Source organism: Alosa pseudoharengus, unplaced genomic scaffold (genome assembly GCF_046254945.1).
Source record: "Alosa pseudoharengus isolate Yale_2024_CS ecotype anadromous, Long Island Sound unplaced genomic scaffold, YU_APseudo_1.1 YU_APseudo_1.1_scf_1, whole genome shotgun sequence".
In the NCBI taxonomy this organism is placed as follows: Eukaryota; Metazoa; Chordata; class Actinopteri; order Clupeiformes; family Clupeidae; genus Alosa; species Alosa pseudoharengus.
Window position 1 is genome coordinate 21,485,108 of NW_027468564.1, and position 20,636 is coordinate 21,505,743.

Sequence of the window (20,636 nt, forward strand, 5' to 3'; positions counted from 1 at the left end):
AAGCGCTCTGGCTGGAAGAACGTTTTCACACACAGCCGGGGAGGCCTCAACTCCAACAGTCTGTGGTGCATTTAAAACAGAGTTGATAACTTTAAACAAAACACGAGCTTTGTGAGAGTTTCCGACTTGGTTTTATGCCATCTAGTAACTGCCGTCAGTAAGCAGTGTAAAAAGTGAGGGATGAGTGTGTGTTGGAGAGACTGGGTTAGGTAGAGTGTGTGGGTATGTGTGTGGGGGGTGTATTTATTTGTGTGTGGAAGAAGGTTTAGTTGTGGTAGAGCATGTGTGTGAGGGAGAGTGTGTATGAATCTGACAACGTAGGGAAAGATACACAGAACTAACTAATGTTTAGGGAGACAGAGGTGATTCAGCAGCTGCTAACATTTATAAGTGACCTGGGTGAAGAGTTGGATGTGTACTGTGTAGGAAAGTAAAGAGATGCATTTATAAGTGACCTGGGTGAAGAGTTGGATGTGTACTGTGTAGGAAAGTAAAGAGATGCATTTATAAGTGACCTGGGTGAAGAGTTGGATGTGTACTGTGTAGGAAAGAGATGCATTTATAAGTGACCTGGGTGAAGAGTTGGATGTGTACTGTGTAGGAAAGTAAAGAGATGCATTTATAAGTGACCTGGGTGAAGAGTTGGATGTGTACTGTGTAGTAAAGAGATGCATTTATAAGTGACCTGGGTGAAGAGTTGGATGTGTACTGTGTAGGAAAGTAAAGAGATGCATTTATAAGTGACCTGGGTGAAGAGTTGGATGTGTACTGTGTAGGAAAGAGATGCATTTATAAGTGACCTGGGTGAAGAGTTGGATGTGTACTGTGTAGGAAAGAGATGCATTTATAAGTGACCTGGGTGAAGAGTTGGATGTGTACTGTGTAGGAAAGTAAAGAGATGCATTTATAAGTGACCTGGGTGAAGAGTTGGATGTGTACTGTGTAGGAAAGAGATGCATTTATAAGTGACCTGGGTGAAGAGTTGGATGTGTACTGTGTAGAAAGAGATGCATTTATAAGTGACCTGGGTGAAGAGTTGGATGTGTACTGTGTAGGAAAGTAAAGAGATGCATTTATAAGTGACCTGGGTGAAGAGTTGGATGTGTACTGTGTAGGAAAGTAAAGAGATGCATTTATAAGTGACCTGGGTGAAGAGTTGGATGTGTACTGTGTAGGAAAGAGATGCATTTATAAGTGACCTGGGTGAAGAGTTGGATGTGTACTGTGTAGGAAAGTAAAGAGATGCATTTATAAGTGACCTGGGTGAAGAGTTGGATGTGTACTGTGTAGGAAAGAGATGCATTTATAAGTGACCTGGGTGAAGAGTTGGATGTGTACTGTGTAGGAAAGTAAAGAGATGCATTTATAAGTGACCTGGGTGAAGAGTTGGATGTGTACTGTGTAGGAAAGAGATGCATTTATAAGTGACCTGGGTGAAGAGTTGGATGTGTACTGTGTAGGAAAGTAAAGAGATGCATTTATAAGTGACCTGGGTGAAGAGTTGGATGTGTACTGTGTAGGAAAGTAAAGAAATGCATTTATAAGTGACCTGGGTGAAGAGTTGGATGTGTACTGTGTAGGAAAGAGATGCATTTATAAGTGACCTGGGTGAAGAGTTGGATGTGTACTGTGTAGGAAAGTAAAGAGATGCATTTATAAGTAGAGTTGGATGTCTCGAGACCGGTCTTGGTCTCGAGACCGGTCTCGAGACCACTTTTACATGGTCTCGGTCTTGTCACAGTCTCGACCGTCTTTGGTCTTGGTCTTGTCTTGGTCTCGGATCCCTCGGTCTTGTCTTGGTCTCATTGTCTTGGTCTTGCGGTCTCGGGTCGACATAGTGGTCGGGAGATTTGCAACAAATATGTCCATGATACAAAACATAACATTCAATAATGCAACATTAAATTATTTCGCCTTTCACGCCCTTCAAATGCAACCTTTCAAATGCATCCAATCAATGACATACATGTATTTTGTTGTGATTAAGAAACTGGCGCTCATCCAATCTAAAGACGCAAGTGTAGCCAGCGCGAAACGTTAGGTTTACGTCGTAGCTGTCAGTCTCAGTCAGACCTAGTAATAATAATGTCAGTGAATTCCGCCATCATTAAATTTGCATTCACGGAACATAAAGAAATTTGCAGTCCAGGGGCAAGAAAGAAGCATTCTGCAAAATGCAAGTTTTGCAAAGTCTCTCTCTATCATCATTGTCATGCAATTGCTATAGCCTACATAGTTTATCTCACCTAGTCTACGAAAACATTTACAGTGAGTGAGCTCACAGTCACACACATTCATGACATGCTCTGTCTCTGCATTGTTCTGTCTGTAGTTGAAATAATACCTTCTTAAATTCAATTTAAACTGGGACTGAACCTCTTACCCCAGCAGGGTTCTCAAGTCTCACGCAATGGGCGTGAGACACACGCAATTCAACAAGTTCACACGCTCACACACCACACCTTGCATTTCTCACGCAGAAATATTAGGGATGTCAAGGCATCTGCATAATTATTAGAGGAGGCGCAGGGATACGAGAGGATTTCTCGCAAGGTTCAGAACTAGCGCACCACTCACCAGCAAAATCAAAAAAAGAAATAGCCACCGACATCCAATCAAAAAATAGTAGGCTATTCGTTGTGTAAAATTCCAAAATAGCACATCCCCTCCCTACAACCACGTTATGCTTGTGTGGGGTTACACGTTTAAGATTTCAAAACTGCACCAACATTTTTTTTATTCAGAAATTCAACTGTCTGTCATTTGGTAAACCAGCCTACTTATGGTACTTTACAGGTGTAAATCAAGCCTTTTCACGAACATTTGGCCTAGCCTACTTTATGGCAAAATTATTTCTTATCTATAAACTAAACTAAACTGTCGGTCATTAAGAAAACCTAATGATTGTGTCGTTATAGCTTTGTGTAAGCCAGACATCAGCAACGTTCATTTTACACGACCAATCACTCTCGTGGCTGCCTGCACTTTCCCTGTCGTCACGGCTGCAACTTTCGCACTCGTTTGTGCTTTTTAGCGCCGTGTTCATCAGGTCCCGGGACACCTATCTGATCCTCCAAGGACCATGTCAACAATGAATGAAAATTAGCTTATTATTAACGAGTGTTACTAACTCTTACTGTTTCTCTGTACAAGCCAATAAGGTAAAATTGTGTACCTGACAACACCAACATCACGTGACACCTCTGATGAAGGCTACAGAGGCAAGGTAGCCGAAACTTGTCAGGTACACAATTTTACCTTATTGGCTTGTACAGAGAAACAGTAAGAGTTAGTAACACAGTAAGCCTAATGAACCTCTTCAATATATTAACGAGTGTTATCAATTTGAGCGAGTATGCTACACATAGGCCTACATTTATTTCTAAACATACAGGACTGCTGCAGACAATGACCTGCCAACCACCATAATGTATAATGAACTTGCTGTCCTCGGTTTCGGCATGCACATGCTTAGTCTAATGATTCAGTGACAATATAGGCTACTCAAGTGAATAAATCAATTAGCCTAATAAATAAAATATTTGTCTCACTCAGTACATATAGGCCTACATCTCGTAAATTGGTGAGCCATAGAATATCCCAGCGTCACGATTATTATATTTCAAGATTCCAATCTATCCCACCTAAATATGAAAAGTTATTTCTACTGACATGCTTCCTGGTGACATAAAAAAACAAATGGTTTCCCTTGATAAGGCTGACATAAGAGACATAGGCTATGCATTATACTTTCCCAGACAAAAACAAGATATAGGATGTATAGATTACAATGACAAATTCAAGGTCTCAAAGGGTTAATGCTTCTTTCCAATTTTTTTTTTATAATTAGTGAGTGAGTGCACCCCCCCCCCCCCCCCCCCCCCCCCCCCCCCAATCTCACTCCAAGCTGAGCTCAAAACTTGAGAACCCTGCCCCAGTATGCTGCTCTTATTCAATTGATGCAAGTTATGGTGTAACACCAGAGACTTTCTAATGTGGAGACACAGCACTCAAAAAATCCTCCATAGAAATGCATGGGGCTAGTTTGCAACGCCAATATGGCCGTTGTCTACACATATCCCACCCCTTCCTCGGCAAAATGTCGACATGTGTATACATTGAGCGAATCATGTGGTGTGAGTTGACTACTTTGAGCCAATTATGTGCTGTGTTGTGCAGACATTGTGCCAATCATGTATTGTGAACTCGACACTGGAGCACGGTTGGTGTGGTGAAACCTTGCGCACGCGCATTTCTGCTGAATAGGATGCCCGATGAGTACCTAAAAAGCGTTGCAATATGGCCGCCGAGTGGAGGGACATGCCTAAAAGGACTTTGGTAACACTAGCTCGCTAGCTGTTTTTTTTTTGTTTTTTTTTGGTCTCGGTCTTGGTCTCGGTCTCGTCTCGACTTGGTCTTGGTCTTGACTCAGTCTGTCTTGGCCTTGGTCTCGTCTTGGTCTCGGTCTTGATACCCTCTGGTCTTGGTAGTGTCTTGGTCTCGGTTTAGGCGGTCTTGACTACAAGTCTATTTATAAGTGACCTGGGTGAAGAGTTGGATGTGTACTGTGTAGGAAAGAGATGCATTTATAAGTGACCTGGGTGAAGAGTTGGATGTTTACTGTGTAGGAAAGTAAAGAGATGCATTTATAAGTGACCTGGGTGAAGAGTTGGATGTGTACTGTGTAGGAAAGAGATGCATTTATAAGTGACCTGGGTGAAGAGTTGGATGTGTACTGTGTAGGAAAGTAAAGAGATGCATTTATAAGTGACCTGGGTGAAGAGTTGGATGTGTACTGTGTAGGAAAGAGATGCATTTATAAGTGACCTGGGTGAAGAGTTGGATGTGTACTGTGTAGGAAAGTAAAGAGATGCATTTATAAGTGACCTGGGTGAAGAGTTGAATGTGTACTGTGTAGGAAAGTAAAGAGATGCATTTATAAGTGACCTGGGTGAAGAGTTGGATGTGTACTGTGTAGGAAAGAGATGCATTTATAAGTGACCTGGGTGAAGAGTTGGATGTGTACTGTGTAGTAAAGAGATGCATTTATAAGTGACCTGGGTGAAGAGTTGGATGTGTACTGTGTAGGAAAGTAAAGAGATGCATTTATAAGTGACCTGGGTGAAGAGTTGGATGTGTACTGTGTAGGAAAGAGATGCATTTATGAGTTGGATGTGTACTGTGTAGGAAAGTAAAGAGATGCATTTATAAGTGACCTGGGTGAAGAGTTGGATGTGTACTGTGTAGGAAAGTAAAGAGATGCATTTATAAGTGACCTGGGTGAAGAGTTGGATGTGTACTGTGTAGGAAAGTAAAGAGATGCATTTATAAGTGACCTGGGTTAAGAGTTGGATGTGTACTGTGTAGGAAAGAGATGCATTTATAAGTGACCTGGGTGAAGAGTTGGATGTGTACTGTGTAGGAAAGTAAAGAGATGCATTTATAAGTGACCTGGGTGAAGAGTTGGATGTGTACTGTGTAGTAAAGAGATGCATTTATAAGTGACCTGGGTGAAGAGTTGGATGTGTACTGTGTAGGAAAGAGATGCATTTATAAGTGACCTGGGTGAAGAGTTGGATGTGTACTGTGTAGGAAAGAGATGCATTTATAAGTGACCTGGGTGAAGAGTTGGATGTGTACTGTGTAGGAAAGTAAAGAGATGCATTTATAAGTGACCTGGGTGAAGAGTTGGATGTGTACTGTGTAGGAAAGAGATGCATTTATAAGTGACCTGGGTGAAGAGTTGGATGTGTACTGTGTAGGAAAGTAAAGAGATGCATTTATAAGTGACCTGGGTGAAGAGTTGGATGTGTACTGTGTAGGAAAGAGATGCATTTATAAGTGACCTGGGTGAAGAGTTGGATGTGTACTGTGTAGGAAAGTAAAGAGATGCATTTATAAGTGACCTGGGTGAAGAGTTGGATGTGTACTGTGTAGGAAAGAGATGCATTTATAAGTGACCTGGGTGAAGAGTTGGATGTGTACTGTGTAGGAAAGTAAAGAGATGCATTTATAAGTGACCTGGGTGAAGAGTTGAATGTGTACTGTGTAGGAAAGTAAAGAGATGCATTTATAAGTGACCTGGGTGAAGAGTTGGATGTGTACTGTGTAGGAAAGAGATGCATTTATAAGTGACCTGGGTGAAGAGTTGGATGTGTACTGTGTAGTAAAGAGATGCATTTATAAGTGACCTGGGTGAAGAGTTGGATGTGTACTGTGTAGGAAAGTAAAGAGATGCATTTATAAGTGACCTGGGTGAAGAGTTGGATGTGTACTGTGTAGGAAAGAGATGCATTTATGAGTTGGATGTGTACTGTGTAGGAAAGTAAAGAGATGCATTTATAAGTGACCTGGGTGAAGAGTTGGATGTGTACTGTGTAGGAAAGTAAAGAGATGCATTTATAAGTGACCTGGGTGAAGAGTTGGATGTGTACTGTGTAGGAAAGTAAAGAGATGCATTTATAAGTGACCTGGGTTAAGAGTTGGATGTGTACTGTGTAGGAAAGAGATGCATTTATAAGTGACCTGGGTGAAGAGTTGGATGTGTACTGTGTAGGAAAGTAAAGAGATGCATTTATAAGTGACCTGGGTGAAGAGTTGGATGTGTACTGTGTAGTAAAGAGATGCATTTATAAGTGACCTGGGTGAAGAGTTGGATGTGTACTGTGTAGGAAAGAGATGCATTTATAAGTGACCTGGGTGAAGAGTTGGATGTGTACTGTGTAGGAAAGAGATGCATTTATAAGTGACCTGGGTGAAGAGTTGGATGTGTACTGTGTAGGAAAGTAAAGAGATGCATTTATAAGTGACCTGGGTGAAGAGTTGGATGTGTACTGTGTAGGAAAGAGATGCATTTATAAGTGACCTGGGTGAAGAGTTGGATGTGTACTGTGTAGGAAAGTAAAGAGATGCATTTATAAGTGACCTGGGTGAAGAGTTGGATGTGTACTGTGTAGGAAAGAGATGCATTTATAAGTGACCTGGGTGAAGAGTTGGATGTGTACTGTGTAGGAAAGTAAAGAGATGCATTTATAAGTGACCTGGGTGAAGAGTTGGATGTGTACTGTGTAGGAAAGTAAAGAGATGCATTTATAAGTGACCTGGGTGAAGAGTTGGATGTGTACTGTGTAGGAAAGTAAAGAGATGCATTTATAAGTGACCTGGGTTAAGAGTTGGATGTGTACTGTGTAGGAAAGAGATGCATTTATAAGTGACCTGGGTGAAGAGTTGGATGTGTACTGTGTAGGAAAGTAAAGAGATGCATTTATAAGTGACCTGGGTGAAGAGTTGGATGTGTACTGTGTAGGAAAGTAAAGAGATGCATTTATAAGTGACCTGGGTGAAGAGTTGGATGTGTACTGTGTAGGAAAGAGATGCATTTATAAGTGACCTGGGTGAAGAGTTGGATGTGTACTGTGTAGGAAAGTAAAGAGATGCATTTATAAGTGACCTGGGTGAAGAGTTGGATGTGTACTGTGTAGGAAAGAGATGCATTTATAAGTGACCTGGGTGAAGAGTTGGATGTGTACTGTGTAGGAAAGTAAAGAGATGCATTTATAAGTGACCTGGGTGAAGAGTTGGATGTGTACTGTGTAGGAAAGAGATGCATTTATAAGTGACCTGGGTGAAGAGTTGGATGTGTACTGTGTAGGAAAATAAAGAGATGCATTTATAAGTGACCTGGGTGAAGAGTTGGATGTGTACTGTGTAGGAAAGAGATGCATTTATAAGTGACCTGGGTGAAGAGTTGGATGTGTACTGTGTAGGAAAGTAAAGAGATGCATTTATAAGTGACCTGGGTGAAGAGTTGGATGTGTACTGTGTAGGAAAGTAAAGAGATGCATTTATAAGTGACCTGGGTGAAGAGTTGGATGTGTACTGTGTAGGAAAGAGATGCATTTATAAGTGACCTGGGTGAAGAGTTGGATGTGTACTGTGTAGGAAAGAGATGCATTTATAAGTGACCTGGGTGAAGAGTTGGATGTGTACTGTGTAGGAAAGTAAAGAGATGCATTTATAAGTGACCTGGGTGAAGAGTTGGATGTGTACTGTGTAGGAAAGTAAAGAGATGCATTTATAAGTGACCTGGGTGAAGAGTTGGATGTGTACTGTGTAGGAAAGAGATGCATTTATAAGTGACCTGGGTGAAGAGTTGGATGTGTACTGTGTAGGAAAGAGATGCATTTATAAGTGACCTGGGTGAAGAGTTGGATGTGTACTGTGTAGGAAAGTAAAGAGATGCATTTATAAGTGACCTGGGTGAAGAGTTGGATGTGTACTGTGTAGTAAAGAGATGCATTTATAAGTGACCTGGGTGAAGAGTTGGATGTGTACTGTGTAGGAAAGTAAAGAGATGCATTTATAAGTGACCTGGGTGAAGAGTTGGATGTGTACTGTGTAGGAAAGAGATGCATTTATAAGTGACCTGGGTGAAGAGTTGGATGTGTACTGTGTAGGAAAGTAAAGAGATGCATTTATAAGTGACCTGGGTGAAGAGTTGGATGTGTACTGTGTAGGAAAGTAAAGAGATGCATTTATAAGTGACCTGGGTGAAGAGTTGGATGTGTACTGTGTAGGAAAGAGATGCATTTATAAGTGACCTGGGTGAAGAGTTGGATGTGTACTGTGTAGGAAAGTAAAGAGATGCATTTATAAGTGACCTGGGTGAAGAGTTGGATGTGTACTGTGTAGGAAAGTAAAGAGATGCATTTATAAGTGACCTGGGTGAAGAGTTGGATGTGTACTGTGTAGGAAAGAGATGCATTTATAAGTGACCTGGGTGAAGAGTTGGATGTGTACTGTGTAGGAAAGAGATGCATTTATAAGTGACCTGGGTGAAGAGTTGGATGTGTACTGTGTAGGAAAGTAAAGAGATGCATTTATAAGTGACCTGGGTGAAGAGTTGGATGTGTACCGTGTAGGAAAGTAAAGAGATGCATTTATAAGTGACCTGGGTGAAGAGTTGGATGTGTACTGTGTAGGAAAGAGATGCATTTATAAGTGACCTGGGTGAAGAGTTGGATGTGTACTGTGTAGGAAAGTAAAGAGATGCATTTATAAGTGACCTGGGTGAAGAGTTGGATGTGTACTGTGTAGTAAAGAGATGCATTTATAAGTGACCTGGGTGAAGAGTTGGATGTGTACTGTGTAGGAAAGTAAAGAGATGCATTTATAAGTGACCTGGGTGAAGAGTTGGATGTGTACTGTGTAGGAAAGAGATGCATTTATAAGTGACCTGGGTGAAGAGTTGGATGTGTACTGTGTAGGAAAGTAAAGAGATGCATTTATAAGTGACCTGGGTGAAGAGTTGGATGTGTACTGTGTAGGAAAGAGATGCATTTATAAGTGACCTGGGTGAAGAGTTGGATGTGTACTGTGTAGGAAAGAGATGAATTTATAAGTGACCTGGGTGAAGAGTTGGATGTGTACTGTGTAGGAAAGTAAAGAGATGCATTTATAAGTGACCTGGGTGAAGAGTTGGATGTGTACCGTGTAGGAAAGTAAAGAGATGCATTTATAAGTGACCTGGGTGAAGAGTTGGATGTGTACTGTGTAGGAAAGAGATGCATTTATAAGTTACCTGGGTGAAGAGTTGGATGTGTACTGTGTAGGAAAGTAAAGAGATGCATTTATAAGTGACCTGGGTGAAGAGTTGTAGGAAAGAGATGCATTTATAAGTGACCTGGGTGAAGAGTTGGATGTGTACTGTGTAGGAAAGTAAAGAGGTGCATTTATAAGGGACCTGGGTGAAGAGTTGGATGTGTACTGTGTTGGAAAGTACATAGATGGGTCTGTGTTGGTAACAGTCGTCAACTTGTAGAGCATTGAGCCCCAATTTAAGTACAGAATCAAAAACAGAATGATTTCTTAGCACATTCTTGAACTACCTGCCTTTTAGAGAATTAACATTCAACTGGCCATGTAGTTTGTTTGAGACTTGAGTGGTTGGCTGATTCTCATCACTAGTACCAGACATGTGGACTCGAGTTACATGACTTGGACTCGAGTCAGACTCGAGTCATGATTTTAATGACTTCAGACTTGACTTGAAAATTCTGCATGACATGCGACTCGACTTGGACTTGAATACTATTCACTTGAGACTTGACTCGGACTTTGCCTCTTTGACTTGTGATGACTTGACATGTCTCGAATCAAAAACTAAATGTCCTGATCGTGGACCAGTCACCCCAGAGACGCTTTCCCTCCGCGACTAAAAAAAAATAAAAAATAAAAATAGCGGAGACAATCGGCCAGAGCACAGTTCAGTGCTGCCACTACCCCCACACGCGTTACGCACTGTGTGTAGGGCACCAAGAGACAGAGGAAGGACCAACATTTAGCCAATAAATAGTAGCTTCACGGCAAACTGATTTGTACTCTTGTTAGAGAACGTTTAATGTTAAAATGCACCAACAGCATATTACATAAAGATGATACTTTTCGAGACCTCTCCATGAAGATCAAACTTGAACTTATGCTAGCCTACTGCATTTAATTGAGAACGCATCTAAGCACGCACGAGAGGGAGAGAAAACAAGTAGGTTCCATTGTCATTGGCTTGGCTGGCTTGTCATTGTTGATGATGATTGATATTTTCTTTTAAAGGAAAATTCCTGTTTTTAGCACTTTAAGGGCCCTATCATGACATTCTAAAGTGCATCGTCACTCGTCAAAAGTCTATTCAAATTTAGTAGGATGTCCAGTTCACATTGGGAGGGGTTTCATTCTCAAAAGTGGAGCACATGGCGTAACAAGGTGTTCCTAGGTCTTTTAATCAGTCATATGGGTGTGTTTGGGGCGTAACATCATTTTAAACCAATGAGAATGACATCTGTCATTCCCTTTAACGGCGCAACGCGCAATATGTCAAATAAATGCATCGGTATTTTGGCATTCAACGGCGCATTTGAGGAGGCTGCTTGTGAGACCGTATGGAATAGTCATTCTTAAACCATGCTTTACTAAAACCTAGCATAGCCTTCACACATTTGCACTCGTCTATTATTTGAACTCATTGGCAAAGTGAAACTAACTTCACCAAGGAGTCAGTCAACGACAAGACAGTTATATGCAGTTACTTTCACTATTGACTGACAATGGGTTACCATCGAAAACATTGGCTGGAAAAAGCAACACTTACCCTAATGTTGCTCAAATGACTGAATAAAACAACATTTATCCTGCAGAGGAGTTGCTTATATCTCGTGACAGTGCGTCTTCAGCTGTGCTCCATACGTGTCTCTCGCCTCTCCCCTAATCACTTTTAACCGTCATTACCAATTTGCAAATGATGGTGAATAACTACTCATCATGAGATGTACAGTATTTCGTAATATCTTTATTCTAATTATGTTTCCCATTGTAATCGTGCAATTTGTAATGCTTTGCATGGACGTGCGCTGGTGTGCGTTCATGAATGATAGAAGGATGGTGCGTGCACCTGCCAATATGACTGTTGACATGCGCTCTTAAAATAGCATATGAACAACTCACCATTGACTTCTGACCAGGTTTAGGTGGTGTATGATAGCGATTTTTAGACAATGCGCCAGGGCCCTCCCTAGGTTGTTAATTGCCACACCCCTGGGCGCAATGCTTAAAAAATAAACGTGCAAAATACCGAATTCAACGTCCCGCTGGTGAATAACGAGTATTACGCCATGCGCTGGTGGCCCAAAATACAGCCCTAAGGCCCTTTTCTGGTTTGTTTTGGATGAACCAGAGTGGTGGACACCGAAATTTTGACGATTGGTCCTGTCTCGACTTTTCTTCCTCGTTTTGAATCGCCTTTTCACTTCTCAGGGTGGCTGGCAGTGGGCATACTGTAGTAGGCTACTCAAACATGTCCTAAAACAACCCTTAACGTTCGTTTTCAAAACTGTGCAACTCACCGAGTGGTTAGTGGTGTTCGTTGACTATTAAAAGCAAATATATCGGCGCAATGTATGATTCGTATTTGAACCTGAAGCATACACTGCAAAAAATGAATTCTAACCAAGTGTTATTAATCTTATATTAAGATTAAAAAATCTATTTGGTATTGTTTTTAGTATGAAAAGACTTACCTAGCGCCCTCTCAAAAGAACATTTTGACTTAATTTAAGAAGACTTTGACTTATTTTAAGGAGTCTTATCAAGACAAATTTGCTCAACGCACTGGCAGACAAATTTGCTTGTTTTTAGGACAAATTTGCTTAACGCACTGGCAGACAAATTTGCTTGTTTTCAGGATGAGATGTCTTAAAATAAGTCAATCTTTTTTTAAATTAAGTCAAATGTTTTCACAAGAAAGCGCTAGGTAAGTCTCTTTATACTGAAAACAATACCAGCTAGTTTTTTTATCTTGATATAAGATTAATAACACTTGGTTAGATTTTGTTAGATAAGCAGTTTTTGCAGTGTAGACGGTGGCGCAGCATGCAATGAGTCTTCCAACAGAAATCAATGGGATTTTACAAAATGCCAAATAAAAGACGACAGAAACTGTATTTCGCTACGCTACTTGTTTTGGAACATCACTGCATAGCGCAGTGAAATGCCATCAGTCAAATTATTACCCATCCTTACAGTGGGTAGCAATTTGGAAAAACAATATATATATTTGCAGCTGTGCTGAGTGTCATGTAGCTATACGTTTTGTATAGATTACTCAGGTATGCACATGTGTATATTACACAGGTATGCGCATGTCGTAAAAGATTGCAAGACAGAAACATTGAACATGTTTTAATCTGTATTCATAAAAAAAATACTGTGGATTAGATGTAAGTGCTAAAATTATGATCGATAGTCTAATAATGTTATTATTAAGTGAAGAGTTCCTGATGACTTGTTTAGGACTTGAAAAAGATTGTAACGTCGTTACAAGCCGTTGCAAAGCATTCACATGTCTGGTCACAGTTGCAAGGTTTTAGAATGTTGCATCAAGTTGCTGCTCATCTCGTTGCGAATCTTGGGTGTGATTTGGGCTTAAGTATGGCGCAGACTGCGCACGTTATGATTAGATGGCATTAAAAGACTGCGGTGGGGAAAAGCTAGAGTTCCAAATTGTATAACTTTTTTTCCAATATGAACTATGCCTATACTGTATGTCCGACTTTGCCATCGTTCAATTCATCCCTTGTGTTGGCAACAAAACCAGAAGGTTCGCGAACGTTATTCTTTATTCTAAATGCCATGGCAATAAAGAGAAAGTCAGAAAAGGAATTTACCTTAGACTAGGCTATATCAGAGCCCGTCTACGGACATTCTCTGGCTATATAACCTACTGAAATAGGTTAATGATGTAAAGTCAAGTGCGCTTCTATGGGACTGGTGTGTGCGCGCACAGTTTTTATTGATGACTCAGAGTGGCAAGTGCTGCGCATAGTTGCAGTGGAATGTGGCTGCCCAGGGCATTATAAAACTTCTCACTCTTAGACCTACTCATACACGGCGGTGAAATGGCGTATTTAACTGTCTAAATTCGAATCATATGCTGGGGGAGAAATTGTCGGACATCCATGATTATTTTGTTTTCAGCACCCCTGGTCAAAAATATGTTCCCGCGCGCCTGGAAGTAGGCTATTATTTGAATGTAGACTGTTGTCAAATTTGGGAAAACGGGAGAAACAGTATGGTTCATGCTCTCTCATGCTGTTTCATTCGTGCCGAAAAGGAGGGAGAATGAAACATTAATCACGTTCCACTTTTGCATAAATAATTCCTGAACTGTTTTGGTCAGGGCTGATAATGCAACTGTATTTGACAAAGGACCGATATAGGCTATTTGCTAGTGACAAAATATGAGCTTTCAGTGTGATACGATCTCTTTATAGATTATGTTTAATTAAAATGTGTTTAATCTGTTCTGGCTATCCCCGCTATTTGGATCTAACTGTATCTCACTCAATGAACAACATCTCAACACTAAATGAATGATGATCCGTAATTGTCATCAGATAGCCTAGTCATATAGGTAGACATTCAGTGTGTTTACCTATTAAAATAATTAATTCGATAATATTTTCCATCTATGCAGAGGAAAAGTGTTGTGTAAAGGGAATTAAAGGCCTGTCTCATATAGACGCCTGTCTCTAATACTAGCCGGTGCAGTTTGGCGATTTGGGAAAACAAAAGCCCGGGCTATTATTTGGAGTTTTACGGTAGTTTGAAAACAAAAGCCCGGGCTATTTGGAGCTTTACGGTATGCTCGCACCTTCGTGTTTTGGTTAGAAGGCGGGCTGCAGCATTCTGAACAAGAACAAGTTGTGTGTGTGTGTGTGTGTGTGTGTGTGTGTGGTGATGAGATTAAAGACAGCAGGTATTGTGTGTGTGTGTGTGTGTGTTTGTGTGTGTGTCTGTATGAGTGTGTGTGAGTGTGTGTGCGTGTGTGTGTGTGTGTGTGTGTGTGTGGTGATGAGGTTAAAGAGAGCAAATAGTGAGTGTGGGTGTGTGTGTGTGTGAGGAGAGTGAGTGAGTGAGAGAGGCAGGGGAGTGTGTGTGTGTGTGAGTGTGTGTGTTCTTATGTGTGTGTGAGTAGAGGATTGGTGATTAATATTCAGATGTTTAACTCTGTTTCAGGCTGGATAGATGTGATCTGACCGATAAGAGCTGTTCCTATCTGGCCTCTGCACTGAAGACATCACGCTCATCAAATCTCAGAGTGCTGCACCTGGGTAGCAATGAGCTGCTGGATTCAGGAGTGGAACTTTTATGTTCTGCTCTTTGTCATCAAAACTGCACACTGGAGAAACTACAGTAAGCATCACTTCATATAGTGAGTTTGTGTGTGTGTGTGTGTGTGTGTGTGTGTGTTACGTCCCTAGTTGTTTGTGTGTTCCTGCTGTTTATCTGTGTATTTTTCAGACACTCCAGCAGGGGGCTTAGCCCATTAAAGCCCAAATTTTCCCAGACATGCAAATATGCAAATCATGTGTTATTAGCAACCCTAATCAATAATTTTTTTTTTTTTAAAATGTAGAAAAGTAGATAAAAAGGTGAGTTTTATTACCGGTCACAATTGTGACCTGTCATTGTTTATTTACCAGGAATTTCGGCTTGTGTGTGTGCGTATATATATATGCACACTAACTCTCACACCCCATGCAGATACACACACAGACCTACACTAACTCTCACAACTACATGCAGACACACACGCACGCACAGACATACACATTCAGAGTTCTATTTTAACAAGCCGAAGCTCCTGGTAAATAAACAACAGACAGACACAAACACAAACACAGACATACACACTCACACACACACACAGATATACACACACACACACACACAAATACACACACACACACACAGATATACACTCACACACACACAGATATACACACTCAGACACACACACACACACACACGTGTGTGTGTGTGTGTGTGTGTGTGTGTGTGTGTGTGTGTGTATGTATCTGCAGGTGGGTGTGTGAGAGCAGCAGGCAAAGTGCATGTCGCGTGCAATGTGAAGTCCCTTTGAGTGTGTATGTCTGTGTGTGTGTGAGTGAGTGTGTATGTCTGTGTGTGTGTCTGAGTGTATATATCTGTGTGTGTGAGTGTATATCTGTGTGTGTGTGTATTTGTGTGTGTGTATCTGTGTCTGTGAGTGTGTATATCTGTGTGTGTGAGTGTGTATGTCTGTGTTTGTGTCTGTGTCTGTATCTGTGTGTGTGAGTGTGTATCTGTGTGTGTGTATGTGTGTATTTGTGTGTGTGTGAGTGTGTATGTCTGTGTGTATGTGTGTGTGTGTGTATATTTGTGTGTGTGAGTGTGTATGTGAGTGTGTGTGTGTGTCTGTGTGTGTGAATATGTGCATGTGTGTGTGTGTGAGAATATGTGTGTGTGTGTGTGTGTGAATATGTGTTTGTGTGTGTGTATGTCTGTGAGTCTGTGTGTCTGTGTGTGTGAATATGTGAATATGCGTATGTGTGTGAGTGTATGTCTGTGTGTATGTGTGAGTGTGTATATCTGTGTGTATGTGTGTGTGAGTACGTATGTGTGTGTGTATCTGTGTGTGAGTGTGTGTATGTGTGTGTCTATGTCTCTGTATGTGTGTATGTATGAGTATGTGTATGTGTGTGTGTTTGTAGGTGTAGAAGTATGTGTGCATCTAGATACAACATTCTATCCCACCGGTCACTATTGTGACCGTTAACATGTTTACTCATTCTGCAAACACACCAAAGACATTTGAATAATTATAAATGTATATATCATAACTAGACACCTTAAAGACCATGTGTACAAAAAATATTTGTCCTATGTTTATTTTAACATACTTTAAAAACCTTTTATTTGGGAGCTGTGAGGCCGTCATCCTCTTCTCAAGGTGCAAACAGCTCTGGTCATGTGACAATTACTCAAAGCATTTGACACTGCACACATTTCATTGAAACACTCTGTTGTTTCAATATTTACTGAAAGAGTATTAAGATATTCCCCAGTTACAGTTTTAGAGGCTTATAAGTACTGTAACGTCGGCGCAAAAGACAGTGTTCGCGTTCTCCCACGCAGGGGATCCTGGGATACGAGAGCGAACTATTGGGGGGTTTATGTCGTTATTCTCCTTAGTTTTGAGTGTAATGTTAGCGTCTTTATTGTGACATGTTTCCCTTTTAGTTCTCCCTCGTGTGTGATCCTTTTTGTGTGGGGGACTGGACCTTCCCTGTATGTGTAGTGTGTGTGCGTGCTTGACCTGCCCTGTTTGCATTGTGTTCTGTGTCTTAGTCTGTCTGTGTCCTAGCTCTCGTTCTCAGTGAATAAACCTTTTGATTGGACAACTGTGTGGTTCGCTATCAAATCGTTACAGTACTTTTTTCACATTGTGACCGATGGGGTGAAATGGGTTAATTGCTGGACCAGCCCTATAAAAGGTGCTGGTTGACGTCACTCCAGCAGGGGGCGTAATTGCTGGACCAGCCCTATAAAAGGTGCTGGTTGACGTCACACCAGGGGCTCGTTTATTGGTTCTTCGCAGACGCTTCATGCTCCGCTTCCACTCTCTACGTCCAGGACTCCAGTCCCTCTCAGAATCTGGAAATTGGGCGGCTTCATCTTTGGCCTTCTGTCTTTGTTTTTGCGGCCTTCTGCCTTTGCTTGATTTTGATATGAATGTTCATTTTTGCTTAGTTTAATTGCAATTTTTGCATGTATATGTATATGTTCTAGTTTAATTGTAATAAATGATTGATTCTTTTCAAATGTATCCACCGTTGTCTGCCGTGTTTTGTCCTTATTTTATATAGTTCCCTGACTCCTAGCAGGGGACATAACAGCGTGTGTGTGTGGTGATGAGGTTAAAGACAGCAGGTGGTGTGTGTGTGTGTGTGTGTGTGTGTGGTGATGAGGTTAAAGACAGCAGGTAGTGTGTGTGTGTGTGTGTGTGTTTGTGTGTGGTGATGAGGTTAAAGACAGCAGGTGGTGTGTGTGTGTGTGTGTGTGTGTGTGGTGATGAGGTTAAAGACAGCAGGTAGTGTGTGTGTGTGTGTGTGTTTGTGTGTGGTGATGAGGTTAAAGACAGCAGGTGGTGTGTGTGTGTGTGTGTGTGTGTGTGTGGTGATGAGGTTAAAGACAGCAGGTAGTGTGTGTCTGTATGTGTGTGTGTGTGTCTGTCTGTGTGGTGGTGGTGATGAGGTTAAAGACAGCAGGTTGTGTGTGTGTGTTTGTGTGTGTTGGTGATGAGGTTAAAGACAGCAGGTAGTGTGTGTGTGTGTGTGTGTGTGTGTGTGTGTGTGTGGTGATGAGGTTAAAGACAGCAAATAGTGTGTGTGTAAGTGTGTGGTAGGTCATGCATCTAAGGGTTAAAGAGAGCAGGTAGTGTGTGTGTGTAAGTGTCTGTGTGTGTGTTTGGTGGTCATTAGGTGAAACAGAGCAGGTAGTGTGTGTGTGTTTGTATGTGTGTGTGTTTGTGTGTGTGTGTGTGTGAGAAGAGGATTGGTGATTAATATTCAGATGTTTAACTCTGTTTCAGGCTGATTAACTGTGATCTGACCGATAAGAGCTGTTCCTATCTGGCCTCTGCACTGAAGACATCACACTCATCAAATCTCAGAGTGCTGGACCTGAGTAGCAATAATCTGCTGGACTCAGGAGTGGAACTTTTATGTTCTGCTCTTTGTCATCAAAACTGCACACTGGAGGAACTACAGTAAGCATCACTTCATGTAGTGAGTTTGTGTTTGTGTGTGTGTGTGTGTGTGTGTGTGTTTGTATGTGTGTGTGTGTGTGTGTGTGTGTGTGTGTCTGTGGTGGGGGTGAGATAGTGAGTAAGAGAAGGAGGGAGGAGTATGTGTGTGAGTGTGTGTGTGTGAGTGTCTGTGTGTGGTGGAGATGAGGTTAAAGACAACAGGTAGTGTGTGTGTGTATGTGTGTGTGTGTCTGTGTGGTGGTGGTGATGAGGTTAAAGACAACAGGTAGTGTGTGTGTGTGTGTGTGTGTCTGTGTGGTGGTGGTGATGAGGTAGTGTGTGTGTATGTGTGTGTGTGTGTCTGTGTGGTGGTGGTGATGAGGTAGTGTGTGTGTATGTGTGTGTGTGTGTGTCTGTGTGGTGGTGGTGATGAGGTAGTGTGTGTGTATGTGTGTGTGTGTGTGTCTGTGTGGTGGTGGTGATGAGGTAGTGTGTGTGTATGTGTGTGTGTGTGTCTGTGTGGTGGTGGTGATGAGGTAGTGTGTGTGTGTATGTGTGTGTGTGTGTGTCTGTGTGGTGGTGGTGATGAGGTAGTGTGTGTGTATGTGTGTGTGTGTGTGTCTGTGTGGTGGTGGTGATGAGGTAGTGTGTGTGAGTGTGTGTGTATGTGTGGTGGTGGTGATGAGGTAGTGTGTGTGTGTATGTGTGTGTGTGTGTGTCTGTGTGGTGGTGGTGATGAGGTAGTGTGTGTGTATGTGTGTGTGTGTGTGTCTGTGTGGTGGTGGTGATGAGGTAGTGTGTGTGAGTGTGTGTGTATGTGTGTGTCTGTGTGGTGGTGGTGATGAGGTTGTTTAGGTTTTTCCTGTACCCCCCTTTTTTCTTCCTTTCGTTTTCAACCACCTGGAGAATGCGGGTACAGGGTCAGACTCGCGGCCCGAATCGAAGAAAGTCCAAGAATGTTGCCGTTGAAAGTTTGTTGGAATTTATTGCAAATAAGCATAATGTACAAAATAAAGTTGCAAATTGTTTTAAATGTCCTTAAATATGTATTTGGAGCCGAGTTCAGCTTTCTCGCATAGGTCAAGCTCCGGTAACGCAGATCCAGGCTGAGATCAAAGACTGTATCTGCTGGCACGCCTTCTCCTAGTTATGCACTACACGCCCCAATTTATAGGGTAGCACCCTCTCCACCTGTAGAAGGAGCACTCACCAATGCAACGAAAAAGACAACTATAAGTAAATTATGAAACCAAAAATAAACTCAAATGCGGCTCCTACACACCGGCCCCTAATTGTTCTCTATAGAATCAATTTAAAATAATTACAAAAAAGGAGCCAGATATCAATAATCTCGTAATGCCTTTAGAAAAATATGAAAATATTTAGGAAAAATACGTAAATATTACGTTCCTTATTGGTGACCATATGTATATACGTAAACATTACGTTCCTTATTGGTGACCTTTAGGAGGCACCGGACACTCTTCAGTCTCCAGAATTCGGCACAGCTTGGTAATGGGCCTCTCAAGGACTGAAGTCTGTGTCTGGAGCTTCACGGACCGGACCAGCCCCTTTCGATCAGGCTTGGTCTCAAGCACTCTTCCTAATGGCCATGATCCTCTAGGAGCACTGGGGTCAGCCACCAGGACAAGGTCTCCAACATTCAGGTTCTTCTTCACTGCAGTCCATTTTTGCCGTTCCTGGAGTAGAAGAAGGTATTCTTTGGTCCATCTATGCCAGAAGAGATCAGCCATGTACTGGACCTGTTTCCAGCGGCGTCTGGCATAAAGGTCTGATTTCAGGAAGGTTCCAGGAGGCAGAGTGGTCTGGGTTTTCAGCAGGTGGTTTGGGGTCAGCGGCTCTAGGTCGTATGGATCTGAGGACACCGTTTGTCTCGTTCAGTGTCATCAGAGCCTTCTTGAGCTCCACCTGAGCACCCACCAGGGTCGTATGGATCTGAGGACACTGTGGAGAGAGGACGGTTGTTTAGGATAGCCTCTACCTCACAGAATAGAGTTTGAAGACCCTCATCATCGATGGACTGTTGATGGAGTGTGGCGTTCAGCATGTGACGAACAGATCTTATAAGCCTTTCCCAGACTCCGCCATGATGTGATGCGGCTGGTAGGTTGAAAGTCCACTCGATTCCATCAGGAAGCAGGGCATCTTGGATCTTCCAAGGTGTTTAGTTTGATCAGGCATGGCAGATTTATGCAGCCGGCCACCTACTCTTAAGATGCCTTCATCTAGCACAGGATCGAGCCTACAGATCCTGCTGCTCCTTTTCACTTGAGGTGGGGTCATTTGCAGTGTTGTAAATTCAGCTGGGAATGATTGTGTCTGGACATAAGAGATAACTGATCTTTCTGCCTGTGAGAGATTTTCCACTGTGAGTAGCTGTCCACCGGGTTTGGTTCTGAAAACCTCAAGTTTTGGGTAATGACTTGATACGAAGGAAAGTCCTTTTTGTTTTTTGACCCTCAGCATCAAGGCATTTTTCAGCTTGAGGTACCATGCC

The 20,636-nt window shown here is 42.0% G+C and overlaps 1 protein-coding gene across 1 annotated transcript in view; it reads left to right on the forward strand.

The window, feature by feature from the left end:
• Positions 1–18,143, forward strand: part of LOC143117366 (protein NLRC3-like) — a 30,785-nt gene extending 12,642 nt beyond the window's left edge. Inside the window, exons 3-4 of the mRNA XM_076279058.1 lie at positions 14,566–14,742; positions 17,963–18,143. Coding sequence (XP_076135173.1) covers positions 14,566–14,742; positions 17,963–18,143 — 358 coding nt within the window. The remainder of the gene's footprint in view (positions 1–14,565; positions 14,743–17,962) is intronic.
• Positions 18,144–20,636: the final 2,493 nt, after the last annotated feature.